The sequence below is a fragment of the Eretmochelys imbricata genome, chromosome 1 (genome assembly GCF_965152235.1).
Source record: "Eretmochelys imbricata isolate rEreImb1 chromosome 1, rEreImb1.hap1, whole genome shotgun sequence".
Classification (NCBI taxonomy): Eukaryota; Metazoa; Chordata; order Testudines; family Cheloniidae; genus Eretmochelys; species Eretmochelys imbricata.
In genome coordinates, this window is record NC_135572.1 from 288,543,890 (window position 1) to 288,565,227 (window position 21,338).

Here is a 21,338-nt window from a genome sequence, read left to right on the forward strand (position 1 = left end):
GTTGGAGTCTGTTTTTGAAGTCTTTTTGTTCTAATATTGCAACCTTTAGGTCTGAAATCGAGTGACCGGAGAGATTGAAGTGTTCTCCGGCTGGTTTATGAATGTTATAATTCTTGACATCTGATTTGTGTCCATTTATTCTTTTACATAGAGACTGTCCAGTTTGACCAATGTACATGGCAGAGGGGCATTGCTGGCACATGATGGCATATATCACATTGGTAGATGTGCAGGTGAACGAGCCTCTGATAGCGTGGCTGATGTGATTAGGCCCTATGATGGCATCCCCTGAATAGATATGTGGACACAGTTGGCAACGGGCTTTGTTGCAAGGATAGGATCCTGGGTTAGTGGTTCTGTTGTGTGGTGTGTGGTTGCTGGTGAATATTTGCTTCAGGTTGGGGGGCTGTCTGTAGGCAAGGACTGGCCTGTCTCCTAAGATCTGCGAGAGTGTTGGGTCATCCTTCAGGATAGGTTGTAGATTCTTGATGTTAAGTTGGAGAGGTTTTAGTTGGGGGCTGAAGGTGATGGCTAGTGGCGTTCTGTTATTATCTTTGTTGGGCCTGTCCTGTAGTAGGTGACTTCAAAAACAGACTCCAACGAGAGACTGCTGAATTTGAATTAATTTGCAAACTGGATACAATTAACTTAGGCTTGAATAGAGACTGGGAGTGGATGTGTCATTACACAAAGTAAAACTGGTTTCAGAGTAACAGACATGTTAGTCTGTATTCGCAAAAAGAAAAGGAGTACTTGTGGCACCTTAGAGACTAACCAATTTATTTGAGCATAAGCTTTCGTGAGCTACAGCTCACTTCATCGGATGCATCCGATGAAGTGAGCTGTAGCTCACGAAAGCTTATGCTCAAATAAATTGGTTAGTCTCTAAGGTGCCACAAGTACTCCTTTTCTTTTTACAAAGTAAAACTATTTCCCCATGTTTATTTCCTCCCCCACCCCCCACTGTTCCTCAGACTTTCTTGTCAACTGCTGGAAATGGCCCACCTTGGTTATCACGACAAAAGGTTTTCTCCCCCCACTCCCGGCTCTCCTGTTGGTAATAGCTCATCTTAAGTGATCACTCTCGTTACAGTGTGTATGGTAACACCCATTGTTTCATGTTCTTTGTGTATATAAATCTCCTCACTGTATTTTCCACTGAATGCATCCGATGAAGTGAGCTGTAGCTCATGAAAGCTCATTCTCAAATAAATTGGTTAGTCTCTAAGGTGCCACTAGTACTCCTTTTCTTTTTAGTTCAAGATGATTTATGTACCTGTAAAGGATTTGCAAGCATTTATTTTGTAAACTTGATAGAATCAGGAGTTTAGATGAAGGAATGACTTAGTCCGTCAGCCTCAGATTGTGGAATATTAATTGTTGCAATATCATTTTTAATAGTTATTCTAAAATTGTATTTGTTTAGATTTGTGATATGAAATATAGAGGAAATGTTAGTCTAAAGTTTGAACTTGGTTTTACATCAAGGGTATTCTTCTGTTAAAATGTTCTTAAAGAAGTATTCAGAAGTACTGGTTTACTCACAGGTACATAGACGGAGAGAACTATATATTTAAAATGTGTAACAATAGGCTTTGCTTGTCGAAATAGAAATAAAGAAAAGTAAAACATTTGTAATGATGAGGGATTGCATAGCACTCTCCAGATAACATGCCAGCACTCTCTGCAACATGAGTTAGGCATTTGGCATTTTCCCCAGGACTCAGAACAACTTAATTAAGAATCAAAAAAGTGGATGGCTCTATTAATCTGCAGAAAATATGCACAATTCTTTCTTTAAAATTCCAGGTGTAATATTCTAGCAGAATAAATGGAAAAAGTAATTGGAGACTGAGTTCTTAGTAAGGTTTATCTCTCAATTGCGCCTGATTCTTAAAGTGGTCTAAAAATATCTATGGAATAACCGAGACTGGAATTTCATTTGTTTATTACAAAATTTTAATGATCAGATAACTTGTGCAAAATCTATAATGCTTCCCTCTCCAGCAGCTGCCTTGTCTGATTGAGAGATCTCTAGCTCTTTTGGCTGGCTCTGCCAGCCATCCCACTTTGACTCTTCCCTGATGGTTCCAAGTAACTTCACTCCTTTGAGAAATCTCAGTGTAGGTCCCAGTCCAGCAAAGCACTTAAGCATTTCCTTAATTTTAAGCACCTGCTTAAGTTCTGTTAAAGTCAATGGGCCTTGAACATGTGTTTAAAGTTTACCTCATGGATAAGTGTTTTGCTGAATAGGGATGGGTTACTGAATCGAGGACTTAAGCGTGTCCCAAACAAACCATATTATTTCACAGCTTAATATGATAATTCATTGATATCAGAAATGTTCCTGAGATTGTAAAGCTATAGGGTACATTATAAAGTGCTTGTGACATTGTTGGCACTGTAATAACAGCAGTAACCTATGTCCAGTAACTTAACCTCACATAATTTCTAGATTTGTCCTCCACTATTTTTGTTGCAAATCTTAGTCATTTTTAAACTTGGTACATGGAGGGCCCTTTAAGTGGGCTTCCTACACGGCAGAGAACATAGGATTTCTTGTAGATATTGGTTGAATTGAAATGTAAATGCTGAGACACAGTTAACTTGGGCTAAGTGGGCCTTTTCTTTGTGATTTTCTTGTACAGCTAATAGTTGTTCTGGTGTCTATTTCTTTGTTCTCTCAGAGTCCATCTATGTAGGATGGCACAATAAAGTCATTCTTATTGGTTATATGTCACCATACGAATCCATTTTAGTTCTTGGCATTTACCACTCACCTTGTTTTTCTGATGTTTCATTTCCCTGTCTGTACTTTTCTTTTTCTAAATTATAAAGTCTGATTTAATAAAGAAGTATTCACAAAACAAGTACCTGTACAGACAAAAGGCAGTCAAAGTATTATTTCATTTATGAAACTTGAGTGCAGTAAAGCCCAGCTTTTAGCAACAATGTGATCACTCATTGCTATTTATCAGTGTTTATTTAAGATTGTAGTTGAATTAAGAACAAGGAAAATGCAATTTAGTGCAGAAAGGGGGTCACATAGTCTAGGCCTTAGTTAATTTATCTTTTATGACAGAGTCCATTTTCTGCTGCAGGTATTATTCCATAGAAGAACATTTGTCTCCTGAAAGTGCATCTGCAGCTGTAGCATGGACTAACTCAGTGGTAGCATTTAATTTGTGTGCCATTATTCAGTTATCAAGAAAAAAGTGCATGCTGAGAAACACTATGTTTATTTAATAATAGCATAAACAGTAGTTTTGATAGGCAGAACCAATTACACTAGTACTTAGCTGGGAATACTATACCATTAGCTCAGAAACTGTTGTCTAAAAATCTCTGTCACTGGACTACAGGGATTCATCAGTCAGCTCTCCAGATAAATGCTAATAAGGAGATAAATTGATGCACTGTACACACACAGTTTGGTAATTAAATATGGTAGTATGTTCCCTTAGCTCATGTATGTGGGATAACTTGCAACAGTTATATTTCCTTTTTACAATATATTGTTGTTTATAGGCTTGAAGTGTAATTAAGCGTTTTCATTTTGTTTTGGCTGCAAATTAATTTAAAATTTCTAGATTGGATGAGGGATTAGGTTCTCACTTACATGCATGCCCTTTTATACCACTCTGGCAGTTTTGGAGACAGTGGGGAAGTTAAAGTTTGTGAGAGTTCACCTTGGGAAAAAATACATCCCTATTAAGGAGAATTTTCCTATGTTGCACCCTAGTTCTCAGAATTTCACATTTCTTCTTAGAAACGTGCAAGGTTAAATTACATCAAACAGTTGTTGTCTTACATGTAAAAAACTGGTTTGACTTTTCTAATTAGCATCTACCTTAAATTTTATGACAACATTTATTATATACCCATGTTGTTATCTATTTAGACATATATAAGGCATTTGAGTTAGTCCCACATGACATTCTGATAGTCAGTTCAATATTAAATGGATTAAAAACTGGTTAACTGATAGATCTCAAAAAGTAATTGTAAATGGGGAATCATCTGGTGTGTTCCAGGTGGGGTCCAGCAGGATTCTGTTCTTTGCCAAATGCTATGCAATATCTTTATCAAAGTGCTGGAGGAAAATACAGAATTATTGCTGGTACAATTTGCAGGTAACAGAAAAAATTGCTGCACCCCTTCCTCTGCCCCAACCCCCTTTCCCTGAGCCCCTTCCTGCACACAGCACCCCCTGCCACACCTTGCACTCCCTCCCACACCCCAACCTCCTGCCCCTGGCCTACATTCATGGCCCTGCAAGCAATTTGTCCACCCAGATGTGGCCCTCAGGCCAAAAAGTTTGCCCGCCCCCGTTTTATAGTGACACACAAAAGAAGCTTAATCTATTCAATTTATCCAAGAGGAAGTTAAGAGATGACGATCATGATAAATGTGGAAAAAAATTCTGATAGTAGGTTGCTCTTTAATCTAACAGAAAAAGGCATAATGAGGTCCAATGGTTAGAAGCTGAAGTTACACAATTCAGACTAGCAACAAAGCACACATTTTTTAATAGTAATTAACCATTGGAACAACGTATCTGGGGCTGTGGTGGATTCTCCATCACTTGAAGTTTTATATCAAACTGGATGTCTTTCTAAAAGATATGTTATAGCTCAAATAGAAGTTATGGCCCTGATGCAGAAATTATTAGGTGAGGTTCTGTAGCCTGGGTTATAACGAAGACCAGGTTAGAGCATCACAATGGTCCCTTTTGGCCTTAAAATCTATGATTCTATGAGAATTAAAATATAATGGACTTTCACTGACCATCACTGACTTCAATGAAACTACAGTGATTTATACTTGCCGAGGATGTAACCCTAAAATCTTATATACGATAGGAACAATTTTACATGGGTGAAACCAGTAGTGTTGCACTTGAATAAAACTGGTGGAATCGAGAATGAGGCCCTTAGATTTTTCCTAAACTACTTAGCCACTCTGTTTTGCAGTTCTGCCTGGAAGTTGTCATTCAAAAGCAGCAAAAGGATCACTGGAACTAGAGAGAATATATGCTTTCGTTCTTATAAAGATTAGTTATGCAGTATATATAGAAAATTAATTCCTTCCATTTGCCATTTTGTTTACATGTTTTACCTTTGAAATACCACCCAATCATTCAGTATTCCTGATTGCAAAGACACCAGACTGCACTTTCAATAAATAATTCCACTTTAATGACAAAGTAATAATTTAGACAGATACAGTGTGCACACCTGCAAAAAAATATATGCAAGCTGGTTTACAAGCTAGAGGAACAATAAACCAATAAAAATACATCATCCAGTTAAGTCCGATGACACCAAATACTTATTATTAGGGCTTTACAAAGACTACAAAACTTTTCAGATGATTTATTTCACTGTTTCTGTCTATTTACATGATATGTTACATCAAAAAATGTACAAAATATAAAATGTATACAGACAAATGTTTCACAAACAATTTTTAAGTTGTAAACTAGGTGGACTCACTGAGATGTATTGCAGGAAGTTTTGTATATGGTAATATTGTGTGTGTTTGTGTCAAAAATGGAAGGAAAAGATTTGCAAATTTGTTCAGAACACATATATAACAAAGAGCAGCTGGTTTTTTAGTCAGCTCTCAGATACATGTGCTGACGTTTTACAATAGAAACTGATCTAACTTTTGGGGCTCCACATCAGTCTGACTACATTCTACATGCATAAAATCAATTAGAGTTTGTACTAGGGCAATAGCACCGTGTAGGGACTGCTAGATTCACTGATGCAGCTCAGTGCCATTGAAAACTGCATTGATTTCTTTCAGACTAGCAGCCGTGTTAGTCTGTATTTGCAAAAAGAAAAGGAGTACTTGTGGCACTTTAGAGACTAACCAATTTATTTGAGCACAAGCTTTCGTGAGCCACAGCTCAGTGAGCTGTAGCTCATGAAAGCTTATGCTCGAATAAATTGGTTAGTCTCTAAGGTGCCACTAGTACTCCTATTGATTTCTTTGTCTTTGTTTTACAGCAAATGACCACAGGGTGGCCACAAAGAGTTAGTAGCACCAATTACACATCCTGAAGGTAACATCCACTTAAGTGTACAGTATGGATACACAATGCCATAGCCCTTGGATTCTTTTTTTTAAATTATTTTATCCAGTTATTTCTTGTGGCAATAGCTTTTCCAATTATTCTGATCAGTTTTCATGCAATCTGTTTGTAGCCTGCCATGACAGATGCACTTCAAATTTCATTTTTGCCCCCCAAAATGTATTGGTTTAAAATACAAATTGAAACATGCTCACTCTAGAATTGATAGCTCCTGCATAGTCATAGCAACTGTAAATACAGGACAAACACACGAGGTTAAAAACAGCTTTTAAGGTTTGCATTCTGTCTTGTTTGCAACATTGAGGAAATCTCAGCAAGTGTAACATCTCTTAACACCAACAGGATAAAATACAATTTCTTGTTTGTTTGTTTTGATTTGTGCAAGGCTTTTTATATTTACAATACCCACCCAGTAGACTGTGCAAAACCAACCCACTTTTACAGTATAAACTCTTCCTCTTCCACAGTGGACATCACTGCTTCAGTGTTCTTTAATGCTGTTAATTTTTTTTCATGTACAACAATAGCAATCAAAACAACATGCTTAAAACTAGAAAAAGAAAAAAAAATAAACAAATATTTGTGCTCATGCTGCATCAAGTGCATCCAGCTCTGCTGGATAAGAATTCGAAACATCTATCCTTCAAAAACTCCATTCCACAGGACTGAATGGACCTGGGTCAGCTTTCTCAGCTTTTAGGTGATAGTGGAAGTGGGTTCTGGGTTTCTTGTATATTTCCTAGGGTAGGCAGAGCAATCTATTCACAAGATAAAAATACTATATAGCAACTGTTCTTTCTCCTATCCATTTCTTAAAAAATCATGATATACAGATATGAGGCTACTGTGTTAACTGACGTTATTTTGTTAGTAAATGAAAAAAAAACAGTGTAAATTACCAATGGTTTAGGAATTAAACCAACTGTAAAACTGTTCTAGAAATCTGTTTTAAGGCAGTGAAACAGCACCATAGGAAATGTTCCTTCTTCCACTGAAAAGGCTCAAACAAATGAAGCCCTAAAAAGCCTTTAGTCAGTGTTGGTTAATAATTGGTATAAAACTGTAAAGGAGTGGGCAGGTGGTTAAAAAAGACCTTTGTGGTAAAAACAACTTTATAAAATCGGTGACTTGTACACTAAAAACTTCATGGAGAGTGTCACTGTGACCATGGCAATTAAGAATTAAATTGGCACTTATCCAGCATATCACAGTAGTGTTTTCTGGTGATAGCACAATACTGTTTGTGCTTATTGAGTTACTATCATCATCTTTGATTCATTTTGGAATGGGCAGTAGTGTATGACAAACACTACTGTAGTCCTGTGACCAGCACCACGTGGCACAACAGAGGATCAGAAGACTGCATTGCTAACGCAGCACCTCAGAGAAAAGTAAAGGAAAAAACAAAGTTTTCACTGTAAACTTTTAAAGAGAGAGGAAAAACAAAAAAAAAGGTTCCAGTTTGGCTAACACATGTGCAATCTGCTTAGTTGCCCTCCATTTAGGGCCCTTTCCAGTTGATTAATGGAGTCTTACTTGGCTCCACTGATATTGAAATGCCTTGAAATTAAACAAATTCAAGCTTTCCACTTAAGATTTTAATTCCTGACTTTGCAGAGTTAAGCCTCCTGCCTACCTACAACACACCACCCTTGTTCAGGGACCTCAGTGTGCTGCTTTAATCCTGGCAGTAGTCAGTGGCAATAGATTTTACTATAATCCTCTACCAAGGTTCGTCCCCTCTAGAGAGTTGATTCAAGAGAGGAATCCAAAATGTCATCATGGTGGCTGGTGCTATCACTGTCACAGCTTTGCGCACTCGAGTAATTTGCTGCTTCTTGGAGCCGCATTAGCATATTCATCTGAGAAAGGAGGTAAGGAAATGTTTATGTAATCACTGTAGCATTTAATGCAGCAGGGGCTATGTCAAAAATTAATTAAACGATTCTGGTGTATGCAGTGTGCTGGTACCCAGAGTGAGAGAAAGGGCAAAATGATTTCGGAATGGGCAAAATATCAGTGGCTGCCACCCCTTGCCCAGCCTTCTGTGCTTTAAATAAATACCACAGAGTGGTAAAGGTCTAATAAGCCATAGGGATATAAGAGCGCTGCCTAATAACTCTACAATTCAGCGGTGTGAATGGCTGCAGCTGCAACACAGACAGGCAAAGGAAACAGTATCACAGCTGGACATCTGGGCCCGTATTTGGAGACAGTCAAGCCTCCAATAATGTTTTGGCTAATGTAGGCAGAATAAATTGGAAAAGCAACTGCAAACATGATCACACGAACACACACACACCCTCTCAGAGAGAGAGAGAGAGAGTGTGTCGGGAGGTGGACTGTAGCCAGCTGCTACATACAAGAGCACCATCTGCTGCTCAAGAGCTGACCTCAGCAAAAGGAACAGTAACAGAAAACAGCAGACCATAGTCCTGAGGAAAGGGGAAGCATAACATAATACATTTGGGTATTATCGGAGCCTGTAGTGCATTTGATAAACATTCAGAAGCCAACGCCTGCCTGAGAAAATTGCTCAGATTCTTGGCAACAAACTCAGTATAATGACGATAATTTTATTTATAAAGCAGCACTCATGCCAAAGTTCTCAGAGCACTGAAAAATATTAACCTAATTTTAAGACAGTGCCACATTTTAGGTGAACAGTTCAGGTTCCTTGTAACAAAAAAATATGCAATGAAAGGTAAGAAGAGGGAAGGTATTTTATTTGTGTGAACCCTTTTCAAGTTTGCTTAGGAATCCTTGAATGTCCTATACTTCATAGCTAAACCATTCACAGATAATTCTATAAGCTTTGAACATTGTACTGGGGATACTACGAAGCAGCTTTAAGCTCCAAATTCAATGTGCGTTTTATATACCCTATGTATGAGACAAATACTGATGTGTGTGCGTGCGTGTTACATTCTATGTATGAGACAAATTCTGAAATGCCTTGTTATCTCATACAGGGTCAATGGACCTGATTCATCACCACTGAAGTCAGTATCAACCCTCCCATTGGCTTCACGCATGCAGGTCCAAGCCTAAATGCAGTGAAGATGCTACGCTTTTGCTACATGGGGGATGGGAGAGGGTCCAGACAGCAAAGATTCATTATGGTGGGACACTACTTCTGCACTACAATGGAGGAGTCTTAGCCATTTCTGCACACTGCAATGTGGAAGCGTTAGTGAATGGGCTGGGAGAGTGGCCAGGAGATTCACTCACACTGCAAATCCTAAAGGGCCAAAGGACCACTCCTATATTTGTCAGGTGGGAAACAGTGGGTCATACAGGCTAATTCTTCACATTATCTGGAGATTCATGGTCTGATTTCTGGGAGATGAGCGCCCTGAGCACTTGTGGGGACTCAGGAGTAATTTCTTTAGTGCCAATTTACTTCGGAGCATTTTCTTCAGAGAAGGTCCCTTTTCTTTGGGCTTTCTCCATTTCTCAGAATACCACCCCCACCATAAGTGCAGTGGGGTTCTCTATATTTAAATTATGGATGATAACAAACGCAGTCTACCGAGTGAGATTTATAAAATAATAGGACTTTAGTCGGGCTGATATAGTATACCTTTAGCAAGGGACATAATAGTAAATCCAAACATCCTTGGGCATATTAAATGGGCAAATAAAATAATGCATTACATGTTTTGTAATGATTTTGACTGACTTTTCCCCCCGATATAGTAAGCAATGATGCAATAATAAGTTATTCTGAGATATTCCTATGAATGGGAAGAAGGATGTTCAATTCCCTGTTCTGCTACTGTGTGTGTGAGACCTTGGTAAGTCACTTAATCTCAGTTTCCCATCTGTAAAATGGAGGTAATATGTACCAACTATACAGGTTTCAGAGTAACAGCTGTGTTAGTCTGTATTCGCAAAAAGAAAAGGAGTACTTGTGGCACCTTAGAGACTAACCAATTTATTTGAGCATAAGCTTTCGTGAGCTACAGCTCACTTCATCGGATGCATACTGTGGAAAGTGTAGAAGATCTTTTTATACACACAAAGCATGAAAAAATACCTCCCCCCACCCCACTCTCCTGCTGGTAATAGCTTATCTAAAGTGATCACCCTCCTTACAATGTGTATGATAATCAAGGTGGACCATTTCCAGCACAAATCCAGGGTTTAACAAGAATGTTGGGGGGGGGGAGGTAGGAAAAAACAAGGGAAAATAGATTACCTTGCATAATGACTTAGCCACTCCCAGTCTCTATTCAAGCCTAAGTTAATTGTATCCAATTTGCAAATGAATTCCAATTCAGCAGTCTCTCTCGCTGGAGTCTGGTTTTTCTGAAGTTTTTTTGTTGTAATATCGCAACTTTCATGTCTGTAATTGCGTGATCAGAGAGAGTGAAGTGTTCTCCAACTGGTTTATGAATGTTATAATTCTTGACATCTGATTTGTGTCCTTTTATTCTTTTACGTAGAGACTGTCCAGTTTGACCAATGTACATGGCAGAGGGGCATTGCTGGCACACGATGGCATATATCACATTGGTGGATGTGCAGGTGAACGAGCCTCTGATAGTGTGGCTGATGTTATTAGGCCCTGTGATGGTGTCCCCTGAATAGATATGTGGGCACAGTTGGCAACGGGCTTTGTTGCAAGGATAGGTTCCTGGGTTAGTGGTTCTGTTGTGTGGTATGTGGTTGCTGGTGAGTATTTGCTTCAGGTTGGGGGGCTGTCTGTAGGCAAGGACTGGCCTGTCTCCCAAGATTTGTGAGAGTGTTGGGTCATCCTTCAGGATAGGTTGTAGACGCTTAATAATGCGTTGGAGGGGTTTTAGTTGGGAGCTGAAGGTGTTGGCTAGTGGCGTTCTGTTATTTTCTTTGTTAGGCCTGTCCTGTAGTAGGTGACTTCTGGGAACTCTTCTGGCTCTATCAATCTGTTTCTTCACTTCCACAGGTGGGTATTGTAGTTGTAAGAATGCTTGATAGAGATCTTGTAGGTGTTTGTCTCTGTCTGAGGGGTTGGAGCAAATGTGGTTGTATCGCAGAGCTTGGCTGTAGACAATGGATTGTGTGGTGTGGTCAGGGTGAAAGCTGGAGGCATGTAGGTAGGAATAGCGGTCAGTAGGTTTCCGGTATAGGGTGGTGTTTATGTGGCTAAGTCATTATGCAAGGTACCTTGATTATCATACACATTGTAAGGAGAGTGATCACTTTAGATAAGCTATTACCAGCAGGAGAGTGGGGTGGGGGGAGGTATTTTTTCATGCTTTGTGTGTGTAAAAAAGATCATCTACACTTTCCACAGTATGCATCCGATGAAGTGAGCTGTAGCTCACGAAAGCTTATGCTCAAATAAATTGGTTAGTCTCTAAGGTGCCACAAGTACTCCTTTTCTTTTTGCATCTATACAGGGTGTTTTGAGGGTCAATTGATTAATGTGTGTGAAGTGTTCAGCTAGTATAATGATGAGGGTCATGCAAGCATCTAGACCAGGGATCGGCAACCTTTGGCATGCAGCCCATCAGGGAAATCCGCTGGTGGGCCGGGACGGTTTGTTTACCTGCAGCATCCACAGGTTCAGCCGATCGCAGCTCCCACTGGCCGTGGTTCCCCGTTCCAGGCCAATGGCTGCGGGAAGCGGCGGCCAGCACATCCAGGCCAGTGGGAACTGCGATCAGCGAAACCTGCGGATACTGCAGGTAAACAAACCGTCCCGGCCCACCAGCGGATTTCCCTGAGGGGCCGCGTGCCAAAGGTTGCCGATCCCTGACCTAGACGATGGGAAATACATACAATGAAATTACTGAGATTTTAAAATTGTAACATAAGGGTGATGCTTTCTATTCTGCTATGTTCTCCTGCTTTTCTTCTTCTTTTTGATATAAATTAAATACATAATGGACCAGTTAACTGGTGTATTCTTTATATTTCAAATTGCTAGGTTGAAACACAGACTACAAAGGTAAACAAAAAGCTTTGTTCTTACCAAGGGATCCCCTTCTGTGTCGCTTTGTGGAATGTGCTTGGAGGTTGTTCCTTCTTGTGCCGATGCGTAACCCTCAAACCCAACGTCTTCTGGTCTTAACTGAAGTAATGATGGCCATTCATGCTGCACAGGTGCGGAGCTCCACGGGTAAGTATCTGCTACCCACTTTGAGGGATCCTCCCATGGTGCTCTTTTACCATACATCTAAATTATGGATATAATACATTTAGTTATTTAGACTGCGTGCTTTTCTATACATTACTATTTATAACATCGGACAAATGAAATCAAACACATCTAAATAGCTTTTGCAGCACAGACTCAACTTTCAAAAGTGCTCAACACCCACAGCGATGGCCTGAAGCTCAAAAAAGCTCACTTCCAATAGGCACCCAAATGAAATGGCTGCATATTCAAAAGTGCTCCACACCTAACAACCCCCAATGAGAACAAAAAGAAATTGAGAACAGTAGAAGCTACAAGTTTTGATAAAATGTGAAGTGGAACTTTGGGAAAGGAGAGAGAAACATCACAAGAAGTTGTTTGTGAGGTACTTTGAAAATACAAACCCATTTTAAGTGACATTATTTTCACGCATCTTGCAAAGAAGGGGGACATAGGAAATATAAACAGAGATGTTCCATTTATACAGGCTTAGGGAAGCTGTAGCAGAACAATAAGCAAGCCTCTTTAATCTTAAGTAGGGACCACCTTCAATAGGTGAAGAGAAGAAATTCACCTAGCTCCTTTTATCTCCAGTTTACTCAGAGTCCTATTTTCTCTGAGTGTCACAATGATCTTTCCTGGACTCAGATTATCTTGGTCCTATTGCTTCTTATAAGAACATTTCTTTTCTGTATAGTGTAGGCCCAGCAGTATCTATCTAACTATCTATAGCTATAGCTATATCTATATATACAAAGCAAGTCTGTAGGACTTCTGTGTATTATTATGTTGTTGTTAAACAATTCAGAATGTCTAAGAACTGGGCTGGTTTGTGGCAAACCTATAATTTCTTCTGGATGCTGCCATCTTGTGCTCCAGAATTGAAGTTTTCATTTAAAAAAAGTCTGTAGCCCTCATGATTGTGAAAATTAATTGAACTACTCCTGTTGATATCAAGTTTATTTTTGTTTTAACTCTGCAGTTTAATGAGGACAGTTTAAATGTTAACTATTTCATTGCTTATTAAGGTACTCAAGAAACAAAAGACATAAGCATATTATGAAGATGACTCATTTGAATGTCTCAAGTGGGTGGGACTTGGCATGTGGGTGGAGCATGAGAGACTACCACTATTTTTTTTTCTTATTAGTTCCCCCTCCCCCCCGCGTCTAAATAAGCCGCACTAATCTTGGCATGACAGTGCCTATCATATGTTCAGTACTCTATCTCAGTTAGTTCAAGCAGTTTTAGAAAAGAGAGATGCTTCAATAATGCAAGATTCCAAACCTCACCCTATGAAGCAGTAATTTCAATGAGCGTTGGCTGTATTACCAGATTAATTTTTGGCAAACGTTACGTTTCCACACCATATTGTTCGCAGTGTTGCTATAGCCATGTTGGTCCCAGGATATTAGAGAGACAAGGTGGGTGAGGTAATATTTTTTTATTGGACCAACTTCTGTTGGTGAGAGAGACAAGCTTTTGAGCTACACAGCACTCTTCTTCAGAATTCTGAATTCCTCAGAGCTCTACGTAGCTCGAAAGCTTGTTTCTGGCCCAACAGAAGATATTTCCTTACCCACCTTGTCTCTCTTTCCATAGCATGCAAAGTTGTAGTGAACAAAAAGAGAACAAATGTAAAGGGGCCAAATAGAAAATGGAAAAAAAATCAGGTAGCAGGATTACTCCAAGAAATTTGGGAATAGTTAGGAATATAGAGGAAAGAAAAGAGAAGCAAAAATGCCACAGACAAGATGGGAATAAGAGAGACATTAGAGAGGACAGAAACTGAGGGAGCAGTAAGACAAAAGAGAGTCAGATTCTCATGTCCACCAACCCTTGGTGCAAAGTGCCTTAAAGTAACTGAAGAAGCCCATTGGAAAATAACCATAGCATGGGGGAACTGCCTCCTACAACAGCTGCAGTCCATACCCTGGTGTATGTGGAAAGATGGGCTATGTTGGGAAGAGTTGTGGGTGGGATAGGAGGGGGTGTGGGGGACATCTCTGCTATGCCCTGTGATAGACCCAGTCCAGTTGGGTACAGCAGAGTAGTAGAAGGCAGATATACTGGCCACTGGATAAGCAGTTTTCTGTTCCCTGACTGACCAGAGCAGGGGCTGCTCCAGGCTAGGGTGGACACACGACTCCAATTATCCTGCAAAAAGAGTCAGTTGAAGCTGTTAGGGTAAGGAGAACACCTGACTCCAATTAACGTGCAAAGAGTCAGGTGAGGCTGTTAAGCTAATGTGAACACCTGACTCTAATTAAAGCCCCTCTGATACAATAAAAGGGCTTCCTCCAGTCAGTCTGAGGAGAGACAGGGAGCCAGAGGAGAGGAAGTGTGGCTGATGGGCTGGATAATGAAGACACTCTAAAGCCACTGGAAAGGGAGCCCTAAGGTAAGGGTGAAGAAAGCGTTAAGAGAGAGAAGCAGGGAAGCTGTGGGGAAGTGGCCTAGGGAAATGTAGCAACTCTGGCAGCGAAAGGTCGGCTGCCAACAGCTGCTGCCATTAGGGTCCCTGGGCCGGAACCCAGAGTAGAGGGCCCGCCACTACAGAAACACCTCCTGTGAGGGGAAGACAGGCCCCTGCCAGGATAGGAGGCTAAACTGTTCTTGAATAAGCCAGTAGGGACAACAGACTGCGGGAGTTTTCTCATCAATCTCCTTCCTGGCTTATGATGAAAAGGACTCAGTAGACTGTACCCGGCCCTAGAAAGAGAAGGGCTTCATGGAGGGTGGCAGTGAGCCTCTGAGGCTAGCATAAACCGCCTGGAAGCGTGGGACTCATGGGGACAAGGTTGGAGCTCTGCTGCAGCCTGTTCCTCCACTAGTATAAAGTCCTTGAGGTCCTTCCCCTGTGAAGTCCTCACTCGCAATGGGTGTGGTGACCCTGAATTCCTCCTCTTCATTACATACAAGTGAAGAGAAGAACAAGAGTGTATCGCCGTGTCACAGACAAGCACGGTCTTAAGAAAAGCCAAATCATTCATCAGGAAGTGCAGGAGAAAAGGGGTCTGATGCTTACTTCTAGAATTCTACCTCCTTTTTTTTGTTACTGTGGCACAACGCATCACTCTGACACATTTCTGAAACGTACCCTGGAAAAAGCTTATAAAAACAAAGCCAAAAAATGCTTTTTCTTTTTGAAGCAAGACAGTGTTTCTACCTACATACCTGAAGTCCCTCTCTCACGGCCTCCAGAAGATATGGCACCAAAGAATAGTTCCAAAGATCTGTGAACCACACTCTGGAGCCATCAACATCCATGGGACAGGGGAGGAAAAGGCGAGGACCTGAGAAGAAAAGTTTTTTGTTAAATAACATGAACTGTGAGGAAAAAAACCTTCCAAAAAATGTAAGGGAAGATGACTACCACGGCAAACTTGAATAAAGAGAATGTTTATCCAGCACTACAATTATTGGCTCGTACTGAGTTCAGCTTCATTTTATTAAAAAATTAGAGTCCGTCTCCCCCTCTTCTAAGGTCTGAACTACACTTGAATGTTTTAGTGGCTAAAGAAATGTGATACTTTGCCATTATAAGCCTTAATGAAGACACGGTTACACCAACAGAAAAGTGCTTATGCCAGTATAGTTTATTTCACTTTGCTGAACCCAAATTAGCTATATCAGCACAAGCTCTTTTATACCAGTGTAACTGTGTCTACATTAATTATAGTGTGTAGATAAGCAGCAAAGCTTTTAAATGTAGACACGGTTAGGGGGGAGATTCTTGGTACAGGTCTATGTTTCCATGGCAAACACTGTATATGAAACTCTTTAGTCCAGTAGTAAGGATAGAAATCCCAGGAGAACAGACTTCCCCAGGAGAACAGACTTCCCCATGAGATTTCCATTACTCCCTTGTTTCGGTCAGGCTGGCAAGGCATATTTCCCATGGTGATTTAATGTTTTCAGTCTCAGCTTAAACACAAGATTTTACTAAGTCAATTCAACTTCTACAAACTTTATGAAAGGTTCAGGCTTTACCCATCTTTCACTCTGCTAGCTGAGAAAAGTCTAGCAGCACACTGTCTTGCAAGGACTCACCAATGGTCACATCTGAAGAGCTGTGTGTTTCTAAAAAGCTGTTGAGATGATGCCATGTCTTAGGGATCCAGTCAATGATCTTGATGAGGTCATTATTGCGCATGTTCCTTTCTATTTCTGTCTCAATCAGTTTCCTTCTTAGATACCTGCCCAGGAAACCTTTTACTGGTTCTGTGTGATTAGCACATAGCACCCACCTAATGTGAAGAGAAAACATCAAATAATCATACAACAAATAAACATTGCCTTCCATCTTAAACACAGAAACAGTGACATCAGTGGTTAATGCTGCTTATCTACTAAAAGTCAATTCTAATAATAAATCATAAGGATCAATTTAGTCTGTATCACAAGGGTGATCTCAGTGCCTGTGCTTTCTGAGCCAATGGAAATCCAGTATGTTATAAGGTGGGCATATTACTACAATTCTGAACACCCTGCTGCCATGGCAGTAGGGTAGCAGGAATGATATTCTGTTTGTTTTGCCAGGTGGAAAAGTGCCACACAGACAGCTGTCATTAAGGAAAAGGGGGAAGAGGCAAACAGCTGTAGAGTGTGACTAAATTCAAGATGGGTGTTGGAGGATAAGCTGGAATGAGAGGAAGGAAGGCTGAGAGGCCTGCACAGGGGAAAACAGACACATTTAAAGACAAAGAAAGTGTATTTACCTGAAATTGTGATGCAGCTCTAGATTTGGTGATGAAGTAACCCCTTGGTTCATTGTTCCAATAATATAGGGACTAAAAAGAGAAAAGTAATACATTTAGTAGGAAGCTTCACTGCCACAGAATCCATCCAGGAGCCTGTTCAGAAAATATTCTTTATTTTTATCTTGCCTGGAGCCATCTTTGACAAAAGAAAGTGCAGATGCTGTTTGGTCTCAAATTCCAATGATTTCTGGCCAGACTTATTTTTAGTATATTTGTTCTTGCTTTTTTTTTTTTTTCCCCCTTTTCACACTTATATTTTACTAGTGGTCATAAGCACTAAAAATAAATGAAGCAAAACAGTGCTCATATACCTCATTATCTGTGGCCTGTTTAGTGGTTTTACTTCCAGGAACCAGTGAATCTTAGGAGCACTGAGCCATAATACACAAATATTTTATGAAGGGAAGCCCTTACCACAGGCACTTTTATAGCAGAAATAGCCTGATTAATAGGCTGCTAGCAGTTTTCAAATACCTTAATTACTTTTTATTCTTTTTTGACCACACAAGACAGCTAGTCAATCACATTCTCCTTTGGTACTATGTCTAAACAACTTTTCCACTCTTCTACAGCCAGGTAGATGTTTGGCTCACAGTATAGCTGTTGGAAACAGGAGGTCTACCACAAAAACAGCAGCTACCGTATAGCATACTCCATGGGTCCATCCTGTATCCAGGAAAACACCTTATGGATAACTACCATCATACATCTGTTGTTACCCTTCCACAGGCTCTGGGATCTTCTGGAACTAATGTGCCTGTGTTCCATGACACAGATGTGTTCTACAGCAGTGGAAGGGGTTAAGATCCTGATTCAGCAAAGAATTTAAGCACATGCTTAACTTTAAGCATACATTTAAATGTCATTGAAGTCAGTGGGCATTAAAATATGCTTTAAGTGAAGTACACACAAGTGCTTGGCTGAATAGGGATAGAATTACTCACAAATTCAAAGTTAAGCACATGCTTAAGTACTTTGCTGAACCGCGATATGAGTTACAAGGGTTCCTTATAACATATTTCATCATATCACACTAATAAAGAGCTTTCAATTGTTTTAATCACAGAAGGCAGGGGAATTAAGACCTGCTACTTACCATGTATTATATTTACAATTGAGGAAACCATTGAAGATATCACTCAAAGAACCAATATGGTGGAGGTTATCAAGAATTATTACTACAGGGAGATCAGCACCCTTGTTGTCAGCACTGCACTGCTCAGCCAGGTTAGCTAGGTACTGACGCAGATCCTTCAGCAAAAGAAAACAAATAAAACAGGAGAGTAAAATGCATTTAGTCATTTAGCAGGGGGGAGATTTTCAAAGGCACAAAGGGGAGTTAAGAAATTTCCCCCACAGCTTATATCTCAACTGAGTTCCCATAACCCTAAAGACTTGTTTCTCAGCCAGGGCAAAACTAAAGTTTCAGCTGTATATAGAGAAAAACATATACCTGACATGGTATAGTGAAAATGAAAATGTAGGTAAGTCTCACTAAAGGTAAGGTAATAAAGTTTGTGTCCTGCTATCCTGAGGATACATTTCTCAGCAATCCAGTAATAAAAGACTCTATATTACATTACCAAAAGGCTGAGCTCTTTAGTTCACGTATCAGTCCCCCACTTTTAGGAACACCAAATTAACCCAATTAAAACAATAGATTGTTATCTCATCTAGTTCACTGATCCCATTCCCTCAGATTTCTGCCCATCATCTTCATCCCCTCACAGACCACCTGTTGAACCCTTTGGGGCGGCTATGTCACATGCCACAATAAAGTGTATTGCTTACGTTTATTTCTCTCTGACAGCCAGCTACCTGGGGAGTAACGGTGGATTTGGGGTTGGGGAAGAATGGTCTGTAATCATGACAATTTATTTTGCTCTTGATGGTTTATTGTTCCTCAGTCTCCTGGCTAGTCCAGCTTTTTAGCTGTCCCTTGTGTGCAATCTACAGTATAGCAGACAGCACAGCAATGAGAGCAGGGTTCAACCTGCACTTTCTTAGGATAGGGATTTTTCATTTCCCGCATCACTCAGAATTTGCCTCAGTGATTTCACAATATCGGTACACGGTCTCTCAACAATCCTTGTTGTGAATCCCTGGCACTTTGGACAGAAATCTCATTTTCATTACACTAGAACATTTCCTGGATCAGTGATAGCAAAATCATTTTTTGAAAGTAGAAACATGTTATTTGTTGCTTTGGGAAAGTTCTTGTTTGGTTGCATAAATATGTTAGGCTGTTTCCGACGAGGTGCCTTGGGGGAAAATCATGAGTTTCTTCATAGTTTAGCTCTGTAGCACCATCTGTATTGTTCAAGCACACACGACAAGGGTTTATTTTTTTCTTTATTACAAACTAAGAGATTTACTTGTCAAATAATCTTAGCACAAAATAAAGAAAAAAATGAAAGGAAAATACACACATACACTTGCCAGTGAGCCAGCAAAGCAATGTTTTTGTGACTCACTCACATTATATATTCTATATATATATAATTCTGATAAATGTGAGCACTTCTCTGTCAGAGTGAATGATATCACAAATCATTTGCATAAAGGGAATGAAAATAGGTGTTTATGATGGAATAGTTCTCTTATCCCCTCTATGGTCTGTGTGGACTTTCTTCTCAATCTATGCTAACAGTGCTACATGCTCATCACAAAACTCGAAGCAAAGACATTGATTTTCTGATCTTTTTTTGGGTACCAATCAATTTACACACCCTGTTTAGGGTAATAGGTGGCTTGTGAGTTACTTGTGGGTAATATGGTTATCCCCTCAATACCTTGGCAACCTGAGGTAATAGTTAATTCGACCTGCATGTTCTCTGAAGCATGGGCTAAATATTGTATTATCAGCACCACAACTGTAGATTTCAGGAGAAAACAGCAGCAGCCAGAACCTATATAGTGCTAAGCAAGGGATTGAACCCAAGTGCTAATCCAGTGCCCTGTGCACTAGATCACCCTTCCTACTCCCATCCAGTAATTTTGGGCAACCATTTTCACTGTCAAAATGCAAGTCAGACTAGCACTATATTGTACAGCTAATGTATTCAGAGAGAGAAGTTACTGGAAGTCCATGGACTAGAGTTAAAATGGCATTTTATTCTGCCTTTATCATCTTGTGAAGTGGAAGTCCGACAAGTACCCCAAAATTCATCTCTTCCACACACGATGCACTATTCAGATTACAGAGAGTTGTGGCTGCATGTTTCACTCTGATTAGAGGTTCAATCTCTATAGGAAACCACAAAACCAGGGAATAGAGCAATGTGTAAATTAGCAGGACTAACTCTTGCTCATTACTACAAATCAGGCAACGAATTCATCATTTTTAATTGTAACTTACCTTGCTTGATTTGTGATCTACATTAAAAGTAGCAATTGCATCCTCAGTTTTTTTCCTGCCCGATTTAGTTATTATGTATTCAGCCAATCTGTTGGCTAAATAGGTCTTTCCAGTGCCACTGGGTCCTGACAGGATGATTCTGTGATGCTCCATCAATAAATTAAAGTACCGTTGGGTAATTGGCTTAGGAATTAGTGTATCAAACACAAAACTGTCCAAACTGTTTTCTTCCACTCCTAGGAATAAAAGAAAAAAAGAACTTGTCTCCATTCAAGGTGATGTCTAAAATAAGCATAAAATCAGCATGGTGTCTGCTGACATCCATGCCATGCTGAGAGCAGGTAAATTCTCCTATCTAATAATTCTATCTTCTCCAGGGTTTGAATACAGTTGGAATTGCACAGATACTTCCTAAGGGACAAAAAGATAAAACAGCACCAGCACCACCACCACGAGTAGCTGGGCGGGAGTAACAAAATCAAAGTAAATGTGAAGAGAAGGCTCAGTGAGGCAGAGATGTGCGTTTCAAACATTAAAGGCATTTAAGATAAAAAGGTTGAAGTGACAGCAACAAGGGTTACCAGCAGAAAGATATCACATCAAATGATGCAAAGTCCTTTTGAAGGCCCCCAACATAGAAAAAATGTACAGCTCTTTGAAATATTTAAAGTCCCTATTGTGGAGCAGGATGGCTTAGAAATATTTCTGAATGAGATGCTTGAATTTTGTCCCGGGTCACTATTAAAGCCATTTGTCCTTTGCTGTGACTTTAAAGTCAGTGAGAGAAAAAGAGAAATATTTTTTTGTATTATTTAATATTTATACTTCAAAGCACCAAGATGCCTGAATGTGCTAAGTACTATACAAACACATACAAAGAACTTACATGACAAATGACTTCCTGTGCTGGACACGGGGTGAAAAAAGGTCAGGTTTAAATGATAAATAGAGGGATTGGGAGGGATATAACAAAGAAGAGAAAAATATCTGAAA

The 21,338-nt window shown here is 39.9% G+C and overlaps 1 protein-coding gene across 2 annotated transcripts in view; it reads right to left on the bottom strand.

Moving 5' to 3' along the window:
• Positions 1–5,898: 5,898 nt before the first annotated feature.
• NAV3 (neuron navigator 3) overlaps positions 5,899–21,338 on the bottom strand; it is a 358,104-nt gene continuing 342,664 nt past the window's right edge. For both annotated transcript variants that reach the window (XM_077832689.1, XM_077832681.1), the window contains 7 exons: positions 20,346–20,581; positions 18,084–18,238; positions 16,946–17,017; positions 16,278–16,474; positions 15,402–15,520; positions 12,060–12,263; positions 5,899–7,962 (listed from right to left, as the gene is read on the bottom strand). In XM_077832689.1, the coding sequence (XP_077688815.1) occupies positions 7,843–7,962; positions 12,060–12,263; positions 15,402–15,520; positions 16,278–16,474; positions 16,946–17,017; positions 18,084–18,238; positions 20,346–20,581 (1,103 nt within the window). In that variant the 3' untranslated portion in view covers positions 5,899–7,842. The remainder of the gene's footprint in view (positions 7,963–12,059; positions 12,264–15,401; positions 15,521–16,277; positions 16,475–16,945; positions 17,018–18,083; positions 18,239–20,345; positions 20,582–21,338) is intronic.